The following is an 18,810-nucleotide window of genomic DNA, read 5'->3' as shown; positions in this document are numbered from 1 at the left end:
TTTTCACCTTCAAGAAAATGGGAAGAGTATGTCAAGAATAGTGCAAAAAAGCATGCATCATTTTCAATTTCAAAGCTTTCATACAAAAATTTGAGTTGTTTTTCTAATTTACCTTTTTTATCACACTTACAACCTGTCAATCCACCATCTAGAAATATGGAGTAAATAATAAAATTTAAATTTAAAATATATAAAAAAAAAAAAAAAAAAAACCATTTGAAATTGTTGAGCCGAATTCCGCTATATATTTGTCTCTAATGTGTTTTTTTGACAAGAACTAATGTGTATTGGGCCAATCCAATCCAAACCGTAAACCATGAAAGACGAAGTATGGTGGTGGATAGCCTCTCGCAAAAGTGTAAAGGTTAACATGACTAATGACTATTCACTATTGTGAGTTTGTGACAGTGTGAGTGTGACTAGCTATTCTGGAAGTATGATCGAGCTACTTCAGAAATTCATTTACTTGTAAAAATAAGCCCAAGCCAATTTTCGGGCTTTGGGCAATATCATCAACTTTATCCCTTTAGCCTCCCAACTCACCAAGTCTATCAAGTTTCATTACCTTCAATACCATATTATTTCTCTTTCACAAAACAGCTATCTAATTTCGCTTATTGGATTGGAACATATACAGAGTTACAGTCCATCCATCCGTCCAATATTATGAGAAAGATGGAAATAATTTACTGTAAGAAAAAAGAAGAAAAAAATAAAGGTAAATTTACACTAGGAGTAAAACAGTGTAACAAACCTCGTAGCAGAAGATTTACACAGGAGGTTCTGACCACCTCCTCTTAACCTCAGAATTATACCGGACCTCTCTGAGTTTCCCGTCTGTTTCATAATCTCTTTCCATTACAAGATTGATCCCTTCATCAGAGTACCACCCAACTCCGATGCAAAGGATTCCATCATTGTCGACATCAACATAAGCAGTGACACCACCTGGGAGCCAAAGAACAGCCACATCCTGCATGTCTATCATCTCTTCTTCCCCAAAGTAAGCAGGAATCTCTGGCAAGTTTCTCTTTTTCATGGTCTCCATGCAAAGATGAACAAAAGGAGGATTGTTGCTTATCTCTGCTGTTGTTTCGTCAGCAAAGATGGGTGTAGCACTCATTTCAAACACCTTCCATGATCCTGCAAGCTCTGATGGCCGCGTTCTCTTTCTCTGAGAAAATGGCTTCATATCAAGCTCAACCTCACTGTTTCAAATAGATTCAGGTCAACAGACTTGTTAGACTTCAAGATAAGAAGTTCAATGAGTAGTATGACTGTACTATGTAGAATAAGCCTACATTATGTATACTTCATACAAAGATGTATAGGGGCAACCCTGACTGCTGCCCGTCTGCTGCCCATATTATCAGTGTTTCACTGAATTACATACAGAATATCAACAATCCTACATAGCAAGCACAAGTTCTAACAACTTTAAGATGGCATTCTAGAGCAATCCCGTCACATATAGCAGACCAAGTGTCCAAAATATGCAATAAACCCAATCATGTTTTTAGGTGGGATAAAATGACAACATACAAATCTATAATCCCACTAACAGTGAGTTATTGTGGCATAAACTGACTTCCTAAATGAAGTTTTTCAAGAGAGTTTTACTGAATATCTTTTCTCATTATATCCACCAAAAACAGAGCCATTCCTGATTTTGAAGTTTTAGAGCATATTCCTCAGTAAAACCAATAAATCGATACATGAAATCTTTTTGCAGTATCTATACAATGAAAGTATGATGTTGAACATATCTATAATTTATGCAATTCAAACTTTTTTTCTAACTACAGATAAAATTTCTATCACAAGTCATACTGTGTAGAAGTATGATAGATTTCAGAACAGCCTACACAAATGGGAGCAAAGAGAAATTGAATTGCTGAGGTGCTTTAGATTTATTTTAAGAGCTGCACAGCACAGAGAACATCCTTCCTAGAAAAATCACATTCAAAAAGCCTCGAGTGTTTTGCTATGCAAGAATTTTCTTCACCAACATCAACAAACACTGACAAACACAAATTTTTAGTACATGCATCAATTAGAATAAAAGACCCCAAACATATTATGTATGAACTCGTTGATCAACAAATCAAACCTGTACAGAAACACTTGCTATTCCACTCACAGTATACCATGCTGACTGTTATAATGCAAAGAAGGGAGGCAAAGATAAACAGCATTTAGAAGTTTCAAGACCATATTAATGGGTTAGTAGACAACTTAAAGATGTAAAACAGATTTAAGAAGGAGGTCATAGGATCAGTCCAACATTGCTTCACGTCATAACCCACCCACACACACAAAAAAAAAATGAACAAAATTAAGAGCAGAAATATAACTCACTGATTATCACAAAATTCCAGCTAAATGTAAAACACTAAAACTCATCATGAAATTAGAGATAAAAAAATATGACAGTGATGTCTAAGTTTCTTCGCCTACTCAAGAAAAAAAGAGGTACATGTACCTTTGCTCCTCAAAGTTAGCAGGACCAACCCATTGCTCTTCGTATACAGCAACCCTTAGTATCTGGATGTCTGCGCCACCATTACTAAATTCAATAGTATGCACAATACGCAGTCTCTTGTGGCATCCCTTAACTAAACACTAAGAAAGCAAACAAATTTAAACTCGTTAGACAATCACTCAAATATTATTCAGGGAAGCATTGTTTAAAAGAACACTATAAATCTTGGACCATCTAGAGTTTAAAGGTTGACCGATGAATTTGAGTATTCAAATAACAGTATTATTGTTAGTACCAAATCCCCAATCATAATAGATGCCCATAAACTTTATCAAACAATGCATTTCCTCACAGCATAATACCATAGGGGCATATAATTTGACATGAAGATTATTTACTCCAAGAATCAAATGTAAATATCTTAAAAATGCAATATACTACCATAGAACCAGATCCCAAGAGGCCAAGAGAGAATGAAAAATATCCATGAGTGCTATATGAATTGGGGTTCTGAATTCATGGGGTTATTTTATTGGCCACTCCCTACAGCTAACTTTTACAACAAAGCAACAAGGTCTACTTGACATCACGTTTCACACAAGTATTTCATAGAATCAGAACCTACTTGCTCAAACTTGTATGTTGGTGAAAGGTAATACTCAGACTCATCAATGTCACCAACTGGAATGTCAACTGGTCCTCTAGAATAAGATCCATCCTGCAGGGGAAAAAAATCATAGAACTTATCAGCCAGTTGTAAAGAATCAAGCACACAACCACATAATACTACCGAAAGCTAATACACTCCAAGGCTCCAAGCTAAAGGCCAATAAATCAAGCTTGCCCTTCAAAGCCTACTCAATAATATAATTTTGTAACTAAAGAGATCCATTATTGTGGACAATGAACAAATTAAAAATTCCATGTGCATTGAGCTCTTCATAATCATGTTTCCAGTTTGATATTGCTCGTCAAATTAGTAATGGTCAAGCAGGGTTTGAACGTTGAAAATCAAGCATTTTCCATATGTAATGCGGATAAGCTTCTTCCAGTATCAAAATCATAGCAGCCTATGTCAACAACTTCACATAAGGCACTGCAGTATAACATTCCATTAGTTATCACACACACACACTCCATCTACTGCAGTATAACATGCTTTGTATTTAAAAAAATAAAATAAAATAAAAAATATATATATAATAATAATAATAATAATAATAATAGTTGGGGGGGTGTATATGGTGTAATGAGATCTACCTCAAAGAAAACAAGACCAGGTTCCAACCCCATGATATCCTCTTCCATCACATCACTCTTCGTAAAATCAAAAGACTCAAATTTCGGCAAAATATGATCTGCCTTGCCCTTGTGACTTTTTTCTTTCATGCCACCATTACCATTGTCACTGCCTCCATTTTCTTGTGCTTTCTCACCATAAGGATTTAGAGTAACCCAATTGGTTTTCCTCTGGACTTGAAATGTATTCTCTCCAGCTTGCACAGCTTGGACACAAGAAAGAGTATAGCAGTCATACAAATACTCACTCTTACCTCCCAAGTCAACCGGCTCCATTTCAGCTGTGATTGGTGAAAAGATTGCTCCAACTCCCTTCCAAATCCCACTTAAACTACTCACAAATGTGTTCCACGCTGGTCGAATAACAGGCTCCTGAGAAAAATAACCCTCATCAGAACACATAAAATCGATAAATAAAAGTCTTCAATGACTCCAACAGATCAACATAAATGCCAAAGGTCGCAAGCCATGATAGCACAACACCACCAAACAAACAAACAAGACACTCAAAGTTCATACTTTTCAAACTAAATTTTTGTGCACGTCTTTTAAGCCTAATAGGCAATATGACAACTCATTTGGCCTGAAAATAATCTACTTCTGCACAAAATCCTAATCTTTACAATGTATGCCACTTATGACTAAGGAGTATCATATAACATCAGCAAAAAACCCAAAACCACAAACAATTTGTTTGTTACTAGACATAGAGTCAATGCAAACTCTAATATAAGACAGGTGTAAACAACAATAGTCAAATTCACCCCATTTTCATCAAAAATCACCCAAACATCTTTAAAAGTTACCCCATATCTAATAACGAACATTCTATGTCATCACAAGAGCAAATCATAATATGCTCCCTGGTTTCTATTTCCTAGTTCCTACCAAGATATCTAATACACGTGCACATGAGAGGAGGGGTGCGTAATATATAACCGAGTGTACACACACCTCACAAAACCACGTGTGTGACGCACTAGCCGGCAGATTATAATGATCCTGGGAGCACGGAGGATCACGGCACAGGCATTTTATCACCTCATAACTACATTTTGATCATAATATAACACTCCCATTGTCTTAAACTACAGCTACAATTTGATCATATAACACTTTCCCAAAACTAACAACACTACTTTTTTGAAGAAAGCAACTAACAACACTACTTCATAGTACGAAGTTCATAATTCAACCAACCAAAATTTCATACAATAACAAAAATTCAAATAATTTGACATCAAAAATTCACAATATAATTAAAATAAGACAAAAATTTAAATGAAATTATTAGAACCTGAGTTTGCAAAACAGTTTCAAGCTCCATCAACATAGCACCAGAAACCATAACATTAGAGCCTTTAGCAACCTTCTTCACTCTCTTACCACTCTTCCCTCTTCTCTTCCTTCTCTTCCCCTTTTCTCTCTCCTTCTCTTCCGCCTCTTTCGCCACCTCATTATCGACGCTCCAAACATTGTTCTTCGCCTTTGCATCAACCTTCACTCTCTCTCCTCGACAATTCTCTCTCCTAGGGTTAGGGTTAGAGTCGCTGAAACTGCAGGAAACCCTAGGATGATGACGATGATGATGATTCCGGTGAACGAATAAAGCGGAATTTGGAATTGATTGGTGGTGGAAGTGGAGAGAGTGATGGTGGAAAAGAGGGAATTGACGACGGCGGAGAGAAATTCCGGCGAAAGTGTTGGATGCGTCGAGAATTCTCGTCGGAGTTTGCATATCGACGGTGAAATTTCGCCGGTGGAGAACAGTTGTTGTAATTAATCGACCTTATCTTAAAGTAAAGGGAAATTGGGTTTTGCACTTTTGGCTATGGGCTAAAGGCTAGAGCAAGTTTAGCCCCAACTCTTAAAATTTGAATGTGATATCATTTTTGGTGATTCCTATTAAATATTATGTCATCAAATTCTTGTTAAAACTCACTAAAGGCGTGTTCGGCGTTAGTGTTTGAGTAGCTTTTAGTGGTTTGACGTAGTTAAATTACTATTTAACAAAAAAATGTGAGTGTTTGGCAAACTAGTGGTTATGGTAGCTTTTAGTGGGAAGGCAGCTTCTATGAAAAGTTAGAAATATTAGCTTTTGAAAGTAGAGGTAGCTTTTGAGGTATCTGTTGAAAATTTAATCTATAGTTTAATACAAAATATTGATTTTTATATGTAACAGCTAGTCAACCGCTATTTTACCGAACACTCATACTTAAATTATCTATCTTCACAGCTACAGCTTGTTGACAGCTAAAAGCTACCTACACAGCCAACAACTACCTTCATAGCTAACAGCTACCCTCACAGCTATATTTTGCCAAACATGTCCTAAGACTTGTCCAAATTTATCACTTTAATCCTAAGACTCAAACATATGACTTGTTTTTTTAATCTCTTTTTATTTTCTATATAATAACAACATTAAGGAACAAAGCTTGAGGTGGATCCCAATCTCAAGTCTTAAAATTTCAAGACACAACTTGAGACTTGATTGAGATTTAAGAAGAAAAATGGAGAAAGTCTTAAACATAAGTCTTAAGACTTGGGGCTAAACTTGCTCTAATGGTGGATTGGTGTCATTGGTCTAGCCTCTAAAGCAAGTTTTTGGACCCTGGTTAGCATTTAGCAATCACTCGTATGAGTAAAGATAATACTCTTTCTATATATTTTATTACCTGCTTCATTTTTTTTATTTGACCTAAGAGTTAGAATATAGATTAAGTGGTTAGAGCTTTCCTTTCAATTACCGGAGATTATGGGATTAATTCTCATCACCCCGGGCCTTATCGCTCTCAAAAAAAAAAAAAACCTAACCGACCGATTGAGTAACCATGGCAAAAACGCACTAACTGACTAAGCACATGTTCTCTTCAACTTAATTTTAGTTCAATTCCAGTTACTAATTTCTTTTTCTCATAAATTATTCAATTCAGCTCCAATCAGTTCAGTTTAATAAATCAGAACAAGGTCTAAGTAACCTCTGGTAAGTAACTCTTGTCACACAGTAAAAACACCGCTTATAGTCTTATGAATACTTGTCGGAATTGTTTAATGAATAGATAAAGCAAGTAATAAAGATGAAATACTCTACTACATTTTCAAGTCCACTAAGTTTGCTTTACTTTACCTTATTTAATACTGAACTTAAATTATTACCTTATAAATTAAGGCTCGATTTAGTTTACCTTATTTTTAAACTTAAATTATTCATTATTGATGATATGTTTTTTTTTTTTTTAAATTTTGGAAAGTGATGATCTACTTTTATTTTTTTAATAGATTGATAATCTATCTTAATTTTTTCTTTACAGTTACTAATTTTTATTAACCTAAATACTTTTTATTTTAAAAATAAAATAAAATAAAAAGGGGAAATTATAGGTCAAGTGGTAGAAGCAAAAACCCTCCTTGGACCCTTTGTTAGCAAAACAATAACCTACGCCTCTCTCCTTCTCTTTCAGTAAGACCTGCTCGCAGCCGACGACCGTCTTTCACCGTGCTTGCCTCTGTAAACCCATTCTTGGTAGTGTCTCTTTCTCTCTCCTCTTCTTTAATTTTGCACTTTTAATTTCACTATTTTTCATTAATTTACCCCCATTTTTACTCCATAAATTCATGGAAACGCAAATTCAATCTCGAATTAAACTTATTTAAGCATCTAATTAATATAAGAATTCCATTTTATTTGATTTTATTTTCGTTGATTTATGGGAATTGATTGATACAGTTGTAGAAATGTTGGAGATTAAAACAGCTAAAACTCACAGAGGTAGACGAATTCTTGAGAAACGAGCACCTAAACTTGTAAGTTATGTTGAGATTTGCTATAATTTCCCGAATTTTTGTGTAGTATTTTGGTGGGTAATTTCTGGAATTTGTTGATTTGGGTAGGTTGAAAATGAGAAGAAGACATTGTTTGTTCATGGTACAAAAACAAGTAATGTGCTTAATTCAGTTTTAACTGAACTTTATCATCTTAAGAAGGAGAATTCAGTCAAGTATACTAGGAAGAATGACAAAATTAGGCCCTTTGAAGCTGGGGGTGAGACTAATTTGGAGTTCTTCTCCCAGAAGACTGATTGCGCCCTCTTCGTGGTGAGTACCACGTTTATTCGTTTTCTGTGAAATTTCTGATATCGTCCCATGTTTATATAAGTTTTTTAAGTAGCTATTATACTATGTACCGTTTAAATTTGAGGTTTTTGACGAAGGGAAGTCGATCGTGGAAAATGGTTGTGTATATTGATGTGCACCTTTTCATAGGGTTGTACTTCATATTGTATTAATTTTTATTACTGCTCATTATTTGTGGTTAGACTGTTAGATTGGTTTTCGAAAATATTGATGTCAACACATGCTTGCTACTATTGATGCACGCCAGTTAGAAATTTATAGTCAAACATGCTGTAAGAGGTGTGCCATTTACTATAGCTGTGTTGCCTGTGTAAGTTCCTTGGCGTGCTTTTCAATGCCTATGGCATGGCGTAATACAACATCTACTTGCTCTTATGACTGTCTCTTTTCTTCGAAATTTGTAGGCTTTCCACCTCTTCGTCAAGTGTTGGGTTGACTAACCAGCTAATTGAGCATAAAACACCCATTAAAGTAAATCAAACTAATCAAAGCCTAGCACTCAACAATATATATGAAGGAATATAATAACATACAATCACAAAGTCCTTGGGTCACATCCATTCCCTACAATGCTCTGCTTCTGCATGTAATGAAATTAAAACTTCTGAACTTCCAGGGTGGCTAAAACTGTTAGCAAGAAAAAATTCCATAAAGAATATGGACCTTGCTAAATCAGTGGGCTTGGATAATTAACCACATTGAACTGCAAGAAGGCTTTATAATCACTATCCTAGTGGTCATGAATCTTGGGGGGTGTTTGCATAGTCACTTGGATTAATATTTGCTGCAAATTTTGTCCCCCAGCATCAAGTGGTGCAACAATTTTTGCACCCCAAATCCAGTGTTATTGCAAATTTTGTACCCCAAAATCCATTGTTGCAACAATTTTTGCAACAATGTTTATTTTTTGTGTTAGTAGTGAAGCTTTATGTTGGGTGAGGCTCCTATCTTTCATGGAAAAGGTAGTTATAAAATTTAGCTATATTGTTACCTCACATTTTTATGAACTGGAGCTGAATCAGGCTTACAGAGGACCTTAAATTTGGTATTGTGTGTTAATGTGGTTTTGCAAGACAAAAGTAGAAAATTTGTTACTGATATACGCTCTATATTGAATAATACTTTTGTATTATTTTGCAAGTTACTACTGAAGCCGTCTGAAGGCATGCTATTATCAGCTTCTAGATGTTTATTGTCTCATCGACCAGCTAATTCATTTGTTTGTTTAATTGCTGTTTTGCAGTTTGGTTCTCACTCTAAAAAGCGGCCTGACAATCTTGTTATGGGGCGATTCTATGATAATCACGTCTATGACCTTGTAGAAGTTGGGGTTGAGAATTATAGATCACTCCAATCTTTCTCATATGATAAAAAGATTTCCCCAAAGATGGGGTCCAAACCTTTAATAGCTTTCATTGGTGAAGGGTTTGAGAGTGTTGACGAGCTGAAGCATTTGAAGGAAGTTCTCTTAGAATTGTTGAGAGGAGAGGTATTTTCTCCAAGACCTTGAATATATTTGTTATAATTAATTGTGTTTACTATGGTGGCATAATATGTTTGTTGAATACAACTTTTGCAGGTAATCGAAAATTTGAATCTTGCTGGAGTTGACCGAATTTACGTATGCACTGCTATTTCTTCAAATAGGGTATACCTCAGTCACTGTGCTTTGAGACTAAAGAAATCTGGAACTGTTGTTCCAAGAATGGAATTGGTTGAAGTTGGCCCTTCCATGGATTTGGTAGTCAGGCGACATCGTCTTCCTAATGAAGGTTTGAGGAAAGAAGCTATGAAGACTGCCCCAGATCGAACAAAGAAGAAGGTTTGGCTTTACTATATTTCCGCATCATTCCTCTGATAAGGCCTAATCACTAAATGAAAAGAAAAAACACTAAAATCATTTTTTTTCCCTTTTCTTTTTAATGCCTTTAATTCATTAACCTTTGCGTTTATTATTTTCTTATAATGCAGTTGAAAAATGTCAAAGGAGATCCTTTACTGGGGAAGACAGGAAAGATTTACATTCCAGATCAGAAGGTTAGCTTAACTCATTTCCGTTTTAATTATAAAACATCCCTGTTATAGTGTTACATGCCAAACATTTGCAATTTTTCATGAAACAATCCGTGATTTCCAACAATCTAACATCTGATCTTTGATATTTAGTTGGGAGACATGGCAATTCCTTACAAAGCCAAGGGAGTAAAGAGGGAACGTCGAGAAGCCAAGAAGAACAAAGGGGATGCGGACACACAAGCTTCAAAAAAGCAGAAGGGAGAAGAAGTTTCTACCTGAGACGTCTGTCATGCTTCGCAATCACAATTTTGACTTGTAATCACAATTATCCCAACTCTAATCAAAAGATGTTTACTTTTAGACATGAAAACTTTGAAATTACAGAGCATTCTTGTATGAGGTTTATGATGATGGATGCGTGTGGACCAAAAGAAAGAGACTTTTTTGAGCAACTATATATTATGAGAATAGATATATGATCATGCGCAAACAAGAAGAAGCAAAACACTTTCGGTGGGGTAAATGGGGTGGGGTTTTAGCATCATATCCAACATGGTGTATGTTATCAACAACCCATGTGATAGATACCCTAGCTTCCCTAGTTTAAAGTAGTTATGTTCTTCTGTATTGTTACAATCTATTGCAATCCCAAACCTAACTATAGATCATTAGATCCTCTCACTATCATTAGTACACTCATGGTGGTGCCTATGCACCTAAATCTATCATGGGGCATGCCACAATGTTCCGTGTTTGCCTTTTTAGTTTTACTATTATTTATTTTTGGAATATCGCGATCTTGCTATATTTCATATTAAGGCAAGCAAAACTACCCTATTAGGCTAGAACCTTACATGAGTCAACTCGCCTTGAATTAATGGTCTAAGCACTTTAGAAGTGGAAATTAGGGGTTTTCAAATCTCAATGTTGAAAATTACAATCTACACAATTAGTCTTAATTATGTTTGATATAGAGTATATTTTTCTCATCATATGAGCTTATGAGGGGAACATCTTTACGTCTATGATAATAGAAAGGTTAGCTTCATTGGTCCCTATTGAGCTTTAGACTAATGTGTAAGGATAGTCTTTTGCTCAATAATGGCTATTTGCATTTTATTGTATTGAGTTTGCATATACCTAGGCAATACTGTTTGATTGAAAATACTAATCATTAAAGTAAATTATACGAGTATTATTATAAGTCATTGAAAATACTCTCGTTTTGTACTTCATATTAATGAGCAGGGTATTTTCCGTGTATTAATAACTTACGGAGTATTATCTTTAACATAAATATCCTACAAAAAAGGGACAACTACTTTGATGACATTGACTCATTGCAGTCTCATCATAATATATTATGACCACAATTAGTACCTCCCTATCGGACAATTATCTCTGTTAATATTAATTAAGTTAGCATCAAATCAAAATGAAATTAAATTCTCAAGGTTTGTTCTTACGAAAAAGTCTTAGACCACACTTGACCACCATTGAAAAAGACCATGGTCAACCATGTGACTGTGTCATGTTTGAATTAGTGTCCTATGCATTTATAGAGGCTACTTAAAAGTTAGACCATGTCTACCCTACCCATAATTTATTTAGTGTTTTGCATTCATTATTTTAAACTAATTAACTATTTTATCTAATAATATACTTGTATTTATATTGCATTTGTATTTAAAGTGACATGATACTCCACAATATAAAATAAAGGTATTATGCTTCTAAGACTAATCTTCCATAATTTAAAATAAAGGCATTGAATTTTTTGAATTATAATTAAATAAACATATATTACTTTTTTATTTACAAGATTTTGCAAGAGCTACCGGTATTATATTTTAATAATGTAATTTCAATACTTGCACTTCCCAAAATATAAAGCACTTGATTACTTTATATCTCAAGTTAAATTTTGAATAATTTGCATGTTATCTTTATTGATACAAGTAACGAAAAGCTTTATAAAAGGTTAACTTATGCATGCGGTAATTGAGATGTATGGCTATAAATCATGTACTCGTATAATAGATTAATAGGTTAATATATACTGTACGAATTAATCCTTTAATCAAACCAAAATAAACTCCGTAGTATTTTAGAAACGGAGAAAGTACCATCCAATTTTTAAACCAACATACTTTCCAATTTCCATTCCCCAGAGCCAAGCAATCAACTTTGCTTTTTATATCACACCACCTCTTGTAATTTGTAACACATACATGGACTATAATACCCCCATTATTATGTCCTTACCAAAGCACTATTAATAATTATCATACCTTTTATTACCTTTTTTACAAGTCAAAAAAGATCATTACAGTATTACATTAAAAAACCAATTAATTAAGAAACTTTATCATAAAATTGGGATGGAAATCCATTATATACATAATTAAATTAATAAATTAATTACATATGTTTACTATTTGTATTGATAACCAATAATTAAAATAAAATAAAAAGTCGTAAAACACAGCGCTTTACTACCACCTTCCTAACAAACAATTAACGCCTCCGAGCATATATAGAGAGAGAAAGAGTGCGAGGTTGAAGAGAGAGAAACCACTGAAACAAGAGAGAGAAACTTTCAAGCTCCAACAATGGCGATTATATTGCAGATCTCGAAACCCTAATTTCTCTCTCAGAAGCTAATATTTTCTCTTTTTTTTCTCGTCAAAGAAATCATTTCTTGATTTCTGCGTTGAGTTTCAGTTCGAGATCGGCGTTTTTTGGCGGTTCGATTTCTTGGAGAGTGTCATTTTTCTTTTAGCGACACTTTACAGCGTCGATTCTTGCAGTTTTCTTCGCATTATACTTTGTTATTTCCACTTTTTTTGCATTCGAATAAACTCGCGAGAGTTTCGCATTTTTTTCCTCCATATTTGTACTGATAATTAGTTTTCCGGCGGAAATTTGCCGGAATGAACTGAAAATTTGAGCTCGATTACACCGGAAAATAAGGTTTTCGCCGGATAATGGACGACCGCGGTGGTTCGTTTGTCGCTGTTCGCCGAATTTCTCAGAGTTTGGACCGTGGCTCTTACCATACGAATTCCGGTACTCTCTCTCCATTTTCTCTCTCCTCTTTTATGTAGATAACAAGTGGAATGATGCAAGTATGATTAATTCATAATTCATTGAATGTTGATTTAAAAATACGAGTAATAATTAATTAATTCGATGAGGTAATTGAATAGTTGATGATGTTAGTTTATAGTATTGAGTCAATTTGATGGTAAAAGCTGTGAGTTAGCTGGAAATTGAATGTTGAGAGAATGACTGGAGTCTTCATTATTATGTTTGGCGTCACGTTCGTCATTTACTGAGTCTTCAACAAATTATTATTTATATGAATATGAATATGTATGTGGTAGGCTAACTGCTCTAACGATTTGTTGAAATAAATTTTGTGTAATAATAGTGGAAGAATTGTTGTTGTAATGATTTTTTCTGATCATTTGTCAGCAAATTTGAGTGGGAAAAATATGGATCAACTGCACCCACCCATAGTCTTATATAGAAATGGTGATTTCTTTATTTTATAGATGGAAATGTTTAGTTTTATATACTTTTTTGTTGATTTGTTTGGTAGATATTCTGCTGTTGAGTGGATTATGGTTGGTTTCGTTGTTGCTCGGAACAATTAAATAAAGTTGGTGCTGGATTAGTCTGAGAAAATGAGTTAGTTGATTTTGATGTTTATTCATTTAAGGGGTTTTGTTATCAATTTGTGTCGAATTGATCGTGTTTGTTTGGGTAGTTTTTAGAATTTAGAGTTTTTTGGCATTGTCTTACATCAGCGATGGTTATTGTTTGCAGCTGAAGTTGTTGCGGGATCAACAGCTTGGATAGGTAAAGGTCTTTCGTGTGTTTGTGCTCAAAGAAGAGATAGTGATGCTCGGCCATCTTTTGATTTGACTCCAACACAGGTTATTAATTTGAGATTAAAGCAGCTAACCAATTAATATTTCTCCTTTATTTCAGTATCACTTATACCATTGACCTGTTGTTCTTAACATGATACCTTTCTCAGCTATATCAATACGAAGTTGTTGTGAAGCTTTTTCACTAGTCATGTTTCCGGTACCCATTTGCTCGTGTGAGTAGTGGTGTACCAGATAATAGATCTCATATTAAGACAAATTAGTTTTATGTCATAAGTGTTTTAGATTTACATTTTGTTTCATTGAATTAGAAATTTAGCTTTTTATGTGTCAGCTGCATTCTTTCTCTCATTTGTAGAACATGCTCGTATGAGTTGTTCTCATAGGATATCTGAGTTTCTTTGTTTTTGGCTCATGTGTTTTCAGGAAGAGTGCTTGCAACGGTTGCAGAGTCGTATTGATGTTCCCTATGACAGTTCAAACCCAGAACATCAGGTACCTCCTGCCATGCCCATCGTAGGGTTTTCGTAGAGATTTAATATAAGTAACGTGGCGATTGTGATTGGTTACTATATTTTTTGTCTTCTCAAGCCTGTTTAGCTAACGTTAACATGTAACTAGTGACTTGGAGAGTAAAGCTGCTACTGACTCTAGTTTCTTGTTGGTGTTTTGCGAAGGAAGCTTTGAGGGCGTTGTGGAATGCTTCCTTTCCTGGTGAAGAACTTCATGATTTGATATCTGAACAATGGAAGGAGATGGGATGGCAGGGGAAAGATCCATCCACAGATTTTAGGTATCTTAGCATTCTTTTGTTCAGTCTAACTCTGTTTTGTTAAATCATAGTACTTGACTTAATTTTCAATGTTCAACAGGGGTGGTGGCTTTATATCATTGGAGAACTTGTTGTTTTTTGCTAAAAATTTTCCGGTATGTTATCATTTCCTTTTCTTTCCACTTTAGACATCAGATTACTGACTCTATTCAGTTTCTATAAAAAAACATTACTAACATTTATGTGTATATCGTTGTAAATTTGTTTATTTTGTTAAGACTTTCGGTCTGGATTTAATGAGTTAGATATGGAGAAGTTGGCCTCCCCGTAGTTGCCTTGTCATGGTGTTTTGAATGATGGAGGCATTTAATGATTAGAATTGTTTGTATATATCTTGGATAGTTCTGAATGCTCCAATATCAAATGCTCTTTGACTTTTTGGCCATGGTATCTTGATTCATCATTTAAAATATCTTTGACTCCTTATTATGGTATTTTGACACTTCACTCTGTTTCCCCCCAGATTTTTAGTTAGGGGGAGGTTATTTTATGGCATTTTAATAGATATGGTACAAATGGTACAAGATCCTATTAAAAAGGAGATATTGAGGGGATTCTGAAAACCAAATAAAAAGGTGTGAATGAAAGTGCTTGTTGACTTTATGAGAGTGGGAACTAGTAATCGCATGCTTGGAAGCATCAGGTTGTTAAGTGCAGTTTGTCACAAAGGGCACTCATGCACATGAGTTATTTTATTATTAAGCTGTTAGGAACTATGTGATATTTTGGTGTGCAGTAGTTGGGGTATGCCACAAGAACACTTGCACTCTAGCTCTAGGCTCCGGTCCATGAACAAAATTAAAGTAAGAGTTGTTTGATTGTGAAAGTATTCTAGGATTACTCATCTATGAAGAATTGATGCACACTTGTACAATGCAAATTTATAAAAGGGTCGATCATTTTATTACAGGCTTGTCATTTTTAAATTATGATGAATATATTTTCCTGGTGTTCAGTAAGGTTCTTTTGAAGTTCAATGTACCTTTTTTTGCCATCAGCTCTTCTCAATGTTGTTTGATGTATGTTAGTTATTTCTTACTACCTGTGAACATAATGTCAAATTAGTCATATGGAGAGATTTATTTATAATTACAAAGATGGAACATCATTGCATGTCTATACTCTATACACAAGCCACTTTTAGCTATCTCACAGCTCAAATTCACTCCCCTTTCTGCTTTTTTTATTGTTTTTAATAGGTATGCTGACATGCACTATCTGCTTGTGTTATCTAGAAATCCTTTCAGGACCTTCTGCGTAAGCAGGAGGGAGATCGGGCTATGTGGGAATACCCATTTGCTGTAGCAGGTGTGAATATTACCTTCATGCTGATCCAGATGTTAGATCTTGAAGCAGGTGCATTTTCTCTGTTAATTTGTACTGTGTTATTAGCAGTCTGGATTGTTCTGATTTTTGTGCTCATTATTCTGCTACTTGAAGAGAAATCACTCTGTAGTTTTCATTTGACGTTTATAGTTCTTGGCCTTACAATTTCAAATGTTTTGTCCAGATTGAGTCGTGCGATTGCTTTATGTTGATATTTAAAAAGGTTTCTTCGCAATGTTGTTGTAGAGCAACGTGACATGGTATTGGACATAAATTTCATGTACCATAGGATTTGGTGGTGCCACAAACTTGTCTTCTCTTAGTAAAATTTATCCTAGATACCTGTCGATGCTTTTGGTATATAAACAATTATGTTCAATGTAGAGAACATTGGCCTTTCTCCTTCGATAAGTTGGTGTCTGAAATTATGCAATTTATCTGTTTGAACACTGCATCTGCACTATAGCTCCTGAATAAATGTAGAATCCATAGTTTCTCTGTGATGGTTAATTGAAGCAGATTCTCACTGCAAACTTTCTAATTGTGCTGATAAACCATGCTTCATTTGTCCAGTCAAGCCACGAACACTGGTGGGAGCAATTTTTCTAAAATGCCTATCTGGTAATTTCATCTCCCTTACAAATCACCCAATTTTTATGGAATATTGACTTGTGTGATCAGTGTTACTTAGATGACATTGCCTTTTCCTTTTCCAGAAAATGATTCAGCGTTTGATCTGCTCTATTGCATCACCTTCAAGCTGCTTGACCATCTTTGGCTTGAGATGCATGCTTCGTACATGGACTTTAATGTAAGTTATCTTTAATCTTGCAGTAGTTGAAAACGGGTCTTTTGCATTTCTCTGTGTCATCTCAAAACTCATTTAATTTCGATTGCCTTGGCCTAAAGCTCTATTTTGTACTTCTCCGTCTTTGGACCCAGCCAACTTGCAAGCTTGCTATTACTATCAGAGAGTTCTCCGTTCTTGTATTTCCTAAGAGGAATAAATATCATTGCTTATGTTTTAAGGTCTTGGAATGCTTGGTTTTGTCTATCTTTTACTGCAATGACTGAACTTTGTTTAAGTTGGTTCTAGTTCGCTTGAAGTGTGTGATGTTTGCTTATCATTTTTTTATTTTATTTTTTTGGTCTTTGTAGGCGGTGATGAAGGCTACACGCCGTCAGCTTGAGAAAGAAATGATGCTTGAGGACATTATTCGGCTTGAAGACCTGCCATCATATAGTCTTCTCTCTAAATAGGTAGCTTTCAAGAGAACTAAGATGAAAGTTAGATGCAAGATGTTGGAAACCTTTATTCTCTTATTGAATTAGTCCATTCCTTCCACGGGAAATTCTGTCTTTGATACCTAACTGGATGGTGCTGGTCCTAGAAGATTTGGTGTGCCATCTTGAAACCCGGATTCATTGTCAATTTGATTTTAGGAGTGGCTTTTGTAAGCACACACGGTCATAAATCAGCAGTTCTAGTACCTTACTGAATTGCTATAGGTGTGGCCAGTTTTTATCTTGTCAATGAAAATATGCCATTTTTAGGGCTTGGGTATTCTTAATTGGATGTTCACGTCGTCGCTTGTTAGTGCGTTTTTCTTAGAATTTTCTAGAGGCAAGAATGTTAATGTTCAATCTCCTGGAAGAGGAAGCAGAAGCAGCTAGCTGATCTTCATTCTCTGGTCAGATTGGCGAGTGGTAATGTTGATGGAAGGAGTGATTTGGAGACACTAGCTCAGGGACCGAGTTTATCTTTTCTATCATGCTTTGATGGGAAGGTGTGAAAGGTAGATCGAACTGTCAAGCTCTTAACTTTCTAACCATAATAGGACGATTGGAGCATCTCTTGAATTTTAATCAGAATTCTTTGCTCATTCAGAAGTATAAAATTCTATATTGTCCTTGCATGTTGGTGTGAATGTTAATCATTTAGCTAGAATATTAATAATAGGGCTAACTATATTACGAGTATTTTTATTTATTGTTGGTTATTGTGCAATGCAAATTGCAAGAATTGTGGGTCTGTAGGATTGGGGATTGAATGCGTGCGTGTTCTTCGTGTTAGGGCTCACGTCTAGCTTGACCCAAGTTTAGGGTCTCTGGCTTTGAAACACAGACAAGTTTCTCAGAAACGTTACTGGGAAGAGGTAATATAGGATGGGCATACAGAGATTGGCGTGTGTGAGGGGTGATTTGTTGACCTGCTCTAAACTGCAGAGCTTGATAACATAGAAAGCCAATTCGATGCAGGATTTCTGTGTTTCGGTATGCAATGAGACTGCGATGATACAGATTAGTTACCATCAGATACCTACTGTGCTTCTTAGCGGAACCTTGGCAAAAACAGAAACTAAATCAACCTACCACTATCAATATTCAACATTGATTCCAGCAAACATGTACTCTATTACTTAATTTTCTCGCATCTGATTTCATAAATCATAATATTGTGCCAAATTTTCTTCCTTAAATCATCACAAATTTCACAAATCTTGAATTTTTTTTCTCCTTTCAACGTTTCCGTGAAATTACCCAAATCATTGCTGGAAAATCTAGCAGATCGGATACTTGCATGCAGGACTACTTTAAGAACTAAAGATAAACCTGATGTCTGCACATTCCCTGAAAGTGGTATATATCAACCCTGCTTGTAAGGTGACAACCGACAAGCATCATTCTGGTATATTGGTATATCCGTATATGCTATGTTGCATTTTGAAAACGAAAAATGATAGAGGCAAAGTGATTGCACACTTTAGCTCAAGAACTGGATATATTCCTTCCAGGCTTCGACGGGAAGGTGCAAACCAAAC

At 35.2% G+C, this 18,810-nt stretch overlaps 3 protein-coding genes across 5 annotated transcripts; 2 read left to right on the top strand and 1 right to left on the bottom strand.

The window, feature by feature from the left end:
* Positions 1–539: 539 nt before the first annotated feature.
* On the bottom strand, positions 540–5,609 carry LOC145586677 (uncharacterized). The gene is made up of 5 exons (XM_081643569.1): positions 5,079–5,609; positions 3,743–4,153; positions 3,108–3,200; positions 2,483–2,622; positions 540–1,208 (listed from the first exon to the last, which is right to left on the bottom strand). The coding sequence occupies exons 1-5, from the start codon at positions 5,517–5,519 to the stop codon at positions 770–772; spliced, it is 1,524 nt and encodes a 507-aa protein (XP_081499695.1). The 5' UTR covers positions 5,520–5,609; the 3' UTR covers positions 540–769.
* A 1,567-nt stretch (positions 5,610–7,176) lies between these two features.
* Positions 7,177–10,369, top strand: LOC145585558 (ribosome production factor 2 homolog). Of its 2 annotated transcripts, XM_081642259.1 has the most exons (7): positions 7,177–7,307; positions 7,512–7,588; positions 7,676–7,879; positions 9,162–9,407; positions 9,498–9,740; positions 9,890–9,955; positions 10,085–10,369. In XM_081642259.1, the coding sequence occupies exons 2-7, from the start codon at positions 7,520–7,522 to the stop codon at positions 10,211–10,213; spliced, it is 957 nt and encodes a 318-aa protein (XP_081498385.1). In that variant the 5' UTR covers positions 7,177–7,307; positions 7,512–7,519; the 3' UTR covers positions 10,214–10,369. The 2 variants fall into 2 exon arrangements, with proteins under 2 accessions (XP_081498385.1, XP_081498386.1); XM_081642260.1 differs by lacking the exon at positions 7,177–7,307 and having other exon boundaries at positions 7,355–7,588.
* A 2,070-nt stretch (positions 10,370–12,439) lies between these two features.
* LOC145586676 (uncharacterized) lies at positions 12,440–17,559 on the top strand. 2 transcript variants are annotated; one of them, XM_081643568.1, is made up of 9 exons: positions 12,440–13,003; positions 13,766–13,875; positions 14,257–14,325; positions 14,508–14,623; positions 14,703–14,757; positions 15,898–16,018; positions 16,562–16,609; positions 16,705–16,799; positions 17,147–17,559. In XM_081643568.1, exons 1-9 carry the CDS (start codon positions 12,922–12,924, stop codon positions 17,246–17,248), a joined length of 798 nt encoding a protein of 265 aa, XP_081499694.1. In that variant the 5' UTR covers positions 12,440–12,921; the 3' UTR covers positions 17,249–17,559. The 2 variants fall into 2 exon arrangements, with proteins under 2 accessions (XP_081499694.1, XP_081499693.1); XM_081643567.1 differs by lacking the exon at positions 12,440–13,003 and adding an exon at positions 13,267–13,471.
* The last annotated feature ends 1,251 nt before the right edge of the window (positions 17,560–18,810 follow it).

This window comes from Chenopodium album, chromosome 16 (assembly GCF_948465745.1).
Source record: "Chenopodium album chromosome 16, dcCheAlbu1.1, whole genome shotgun sequence".
Lineage (NCBI taxonomy): Eukaryota > Viridiplantae > Streptophyta > Magnoliopsida > Caryophyllales > Amaranthaceae > Chenopodium > Chenopodium album.
This window is presented reverse-complemented; position numbering and strand designations above follow the sequence as displayed.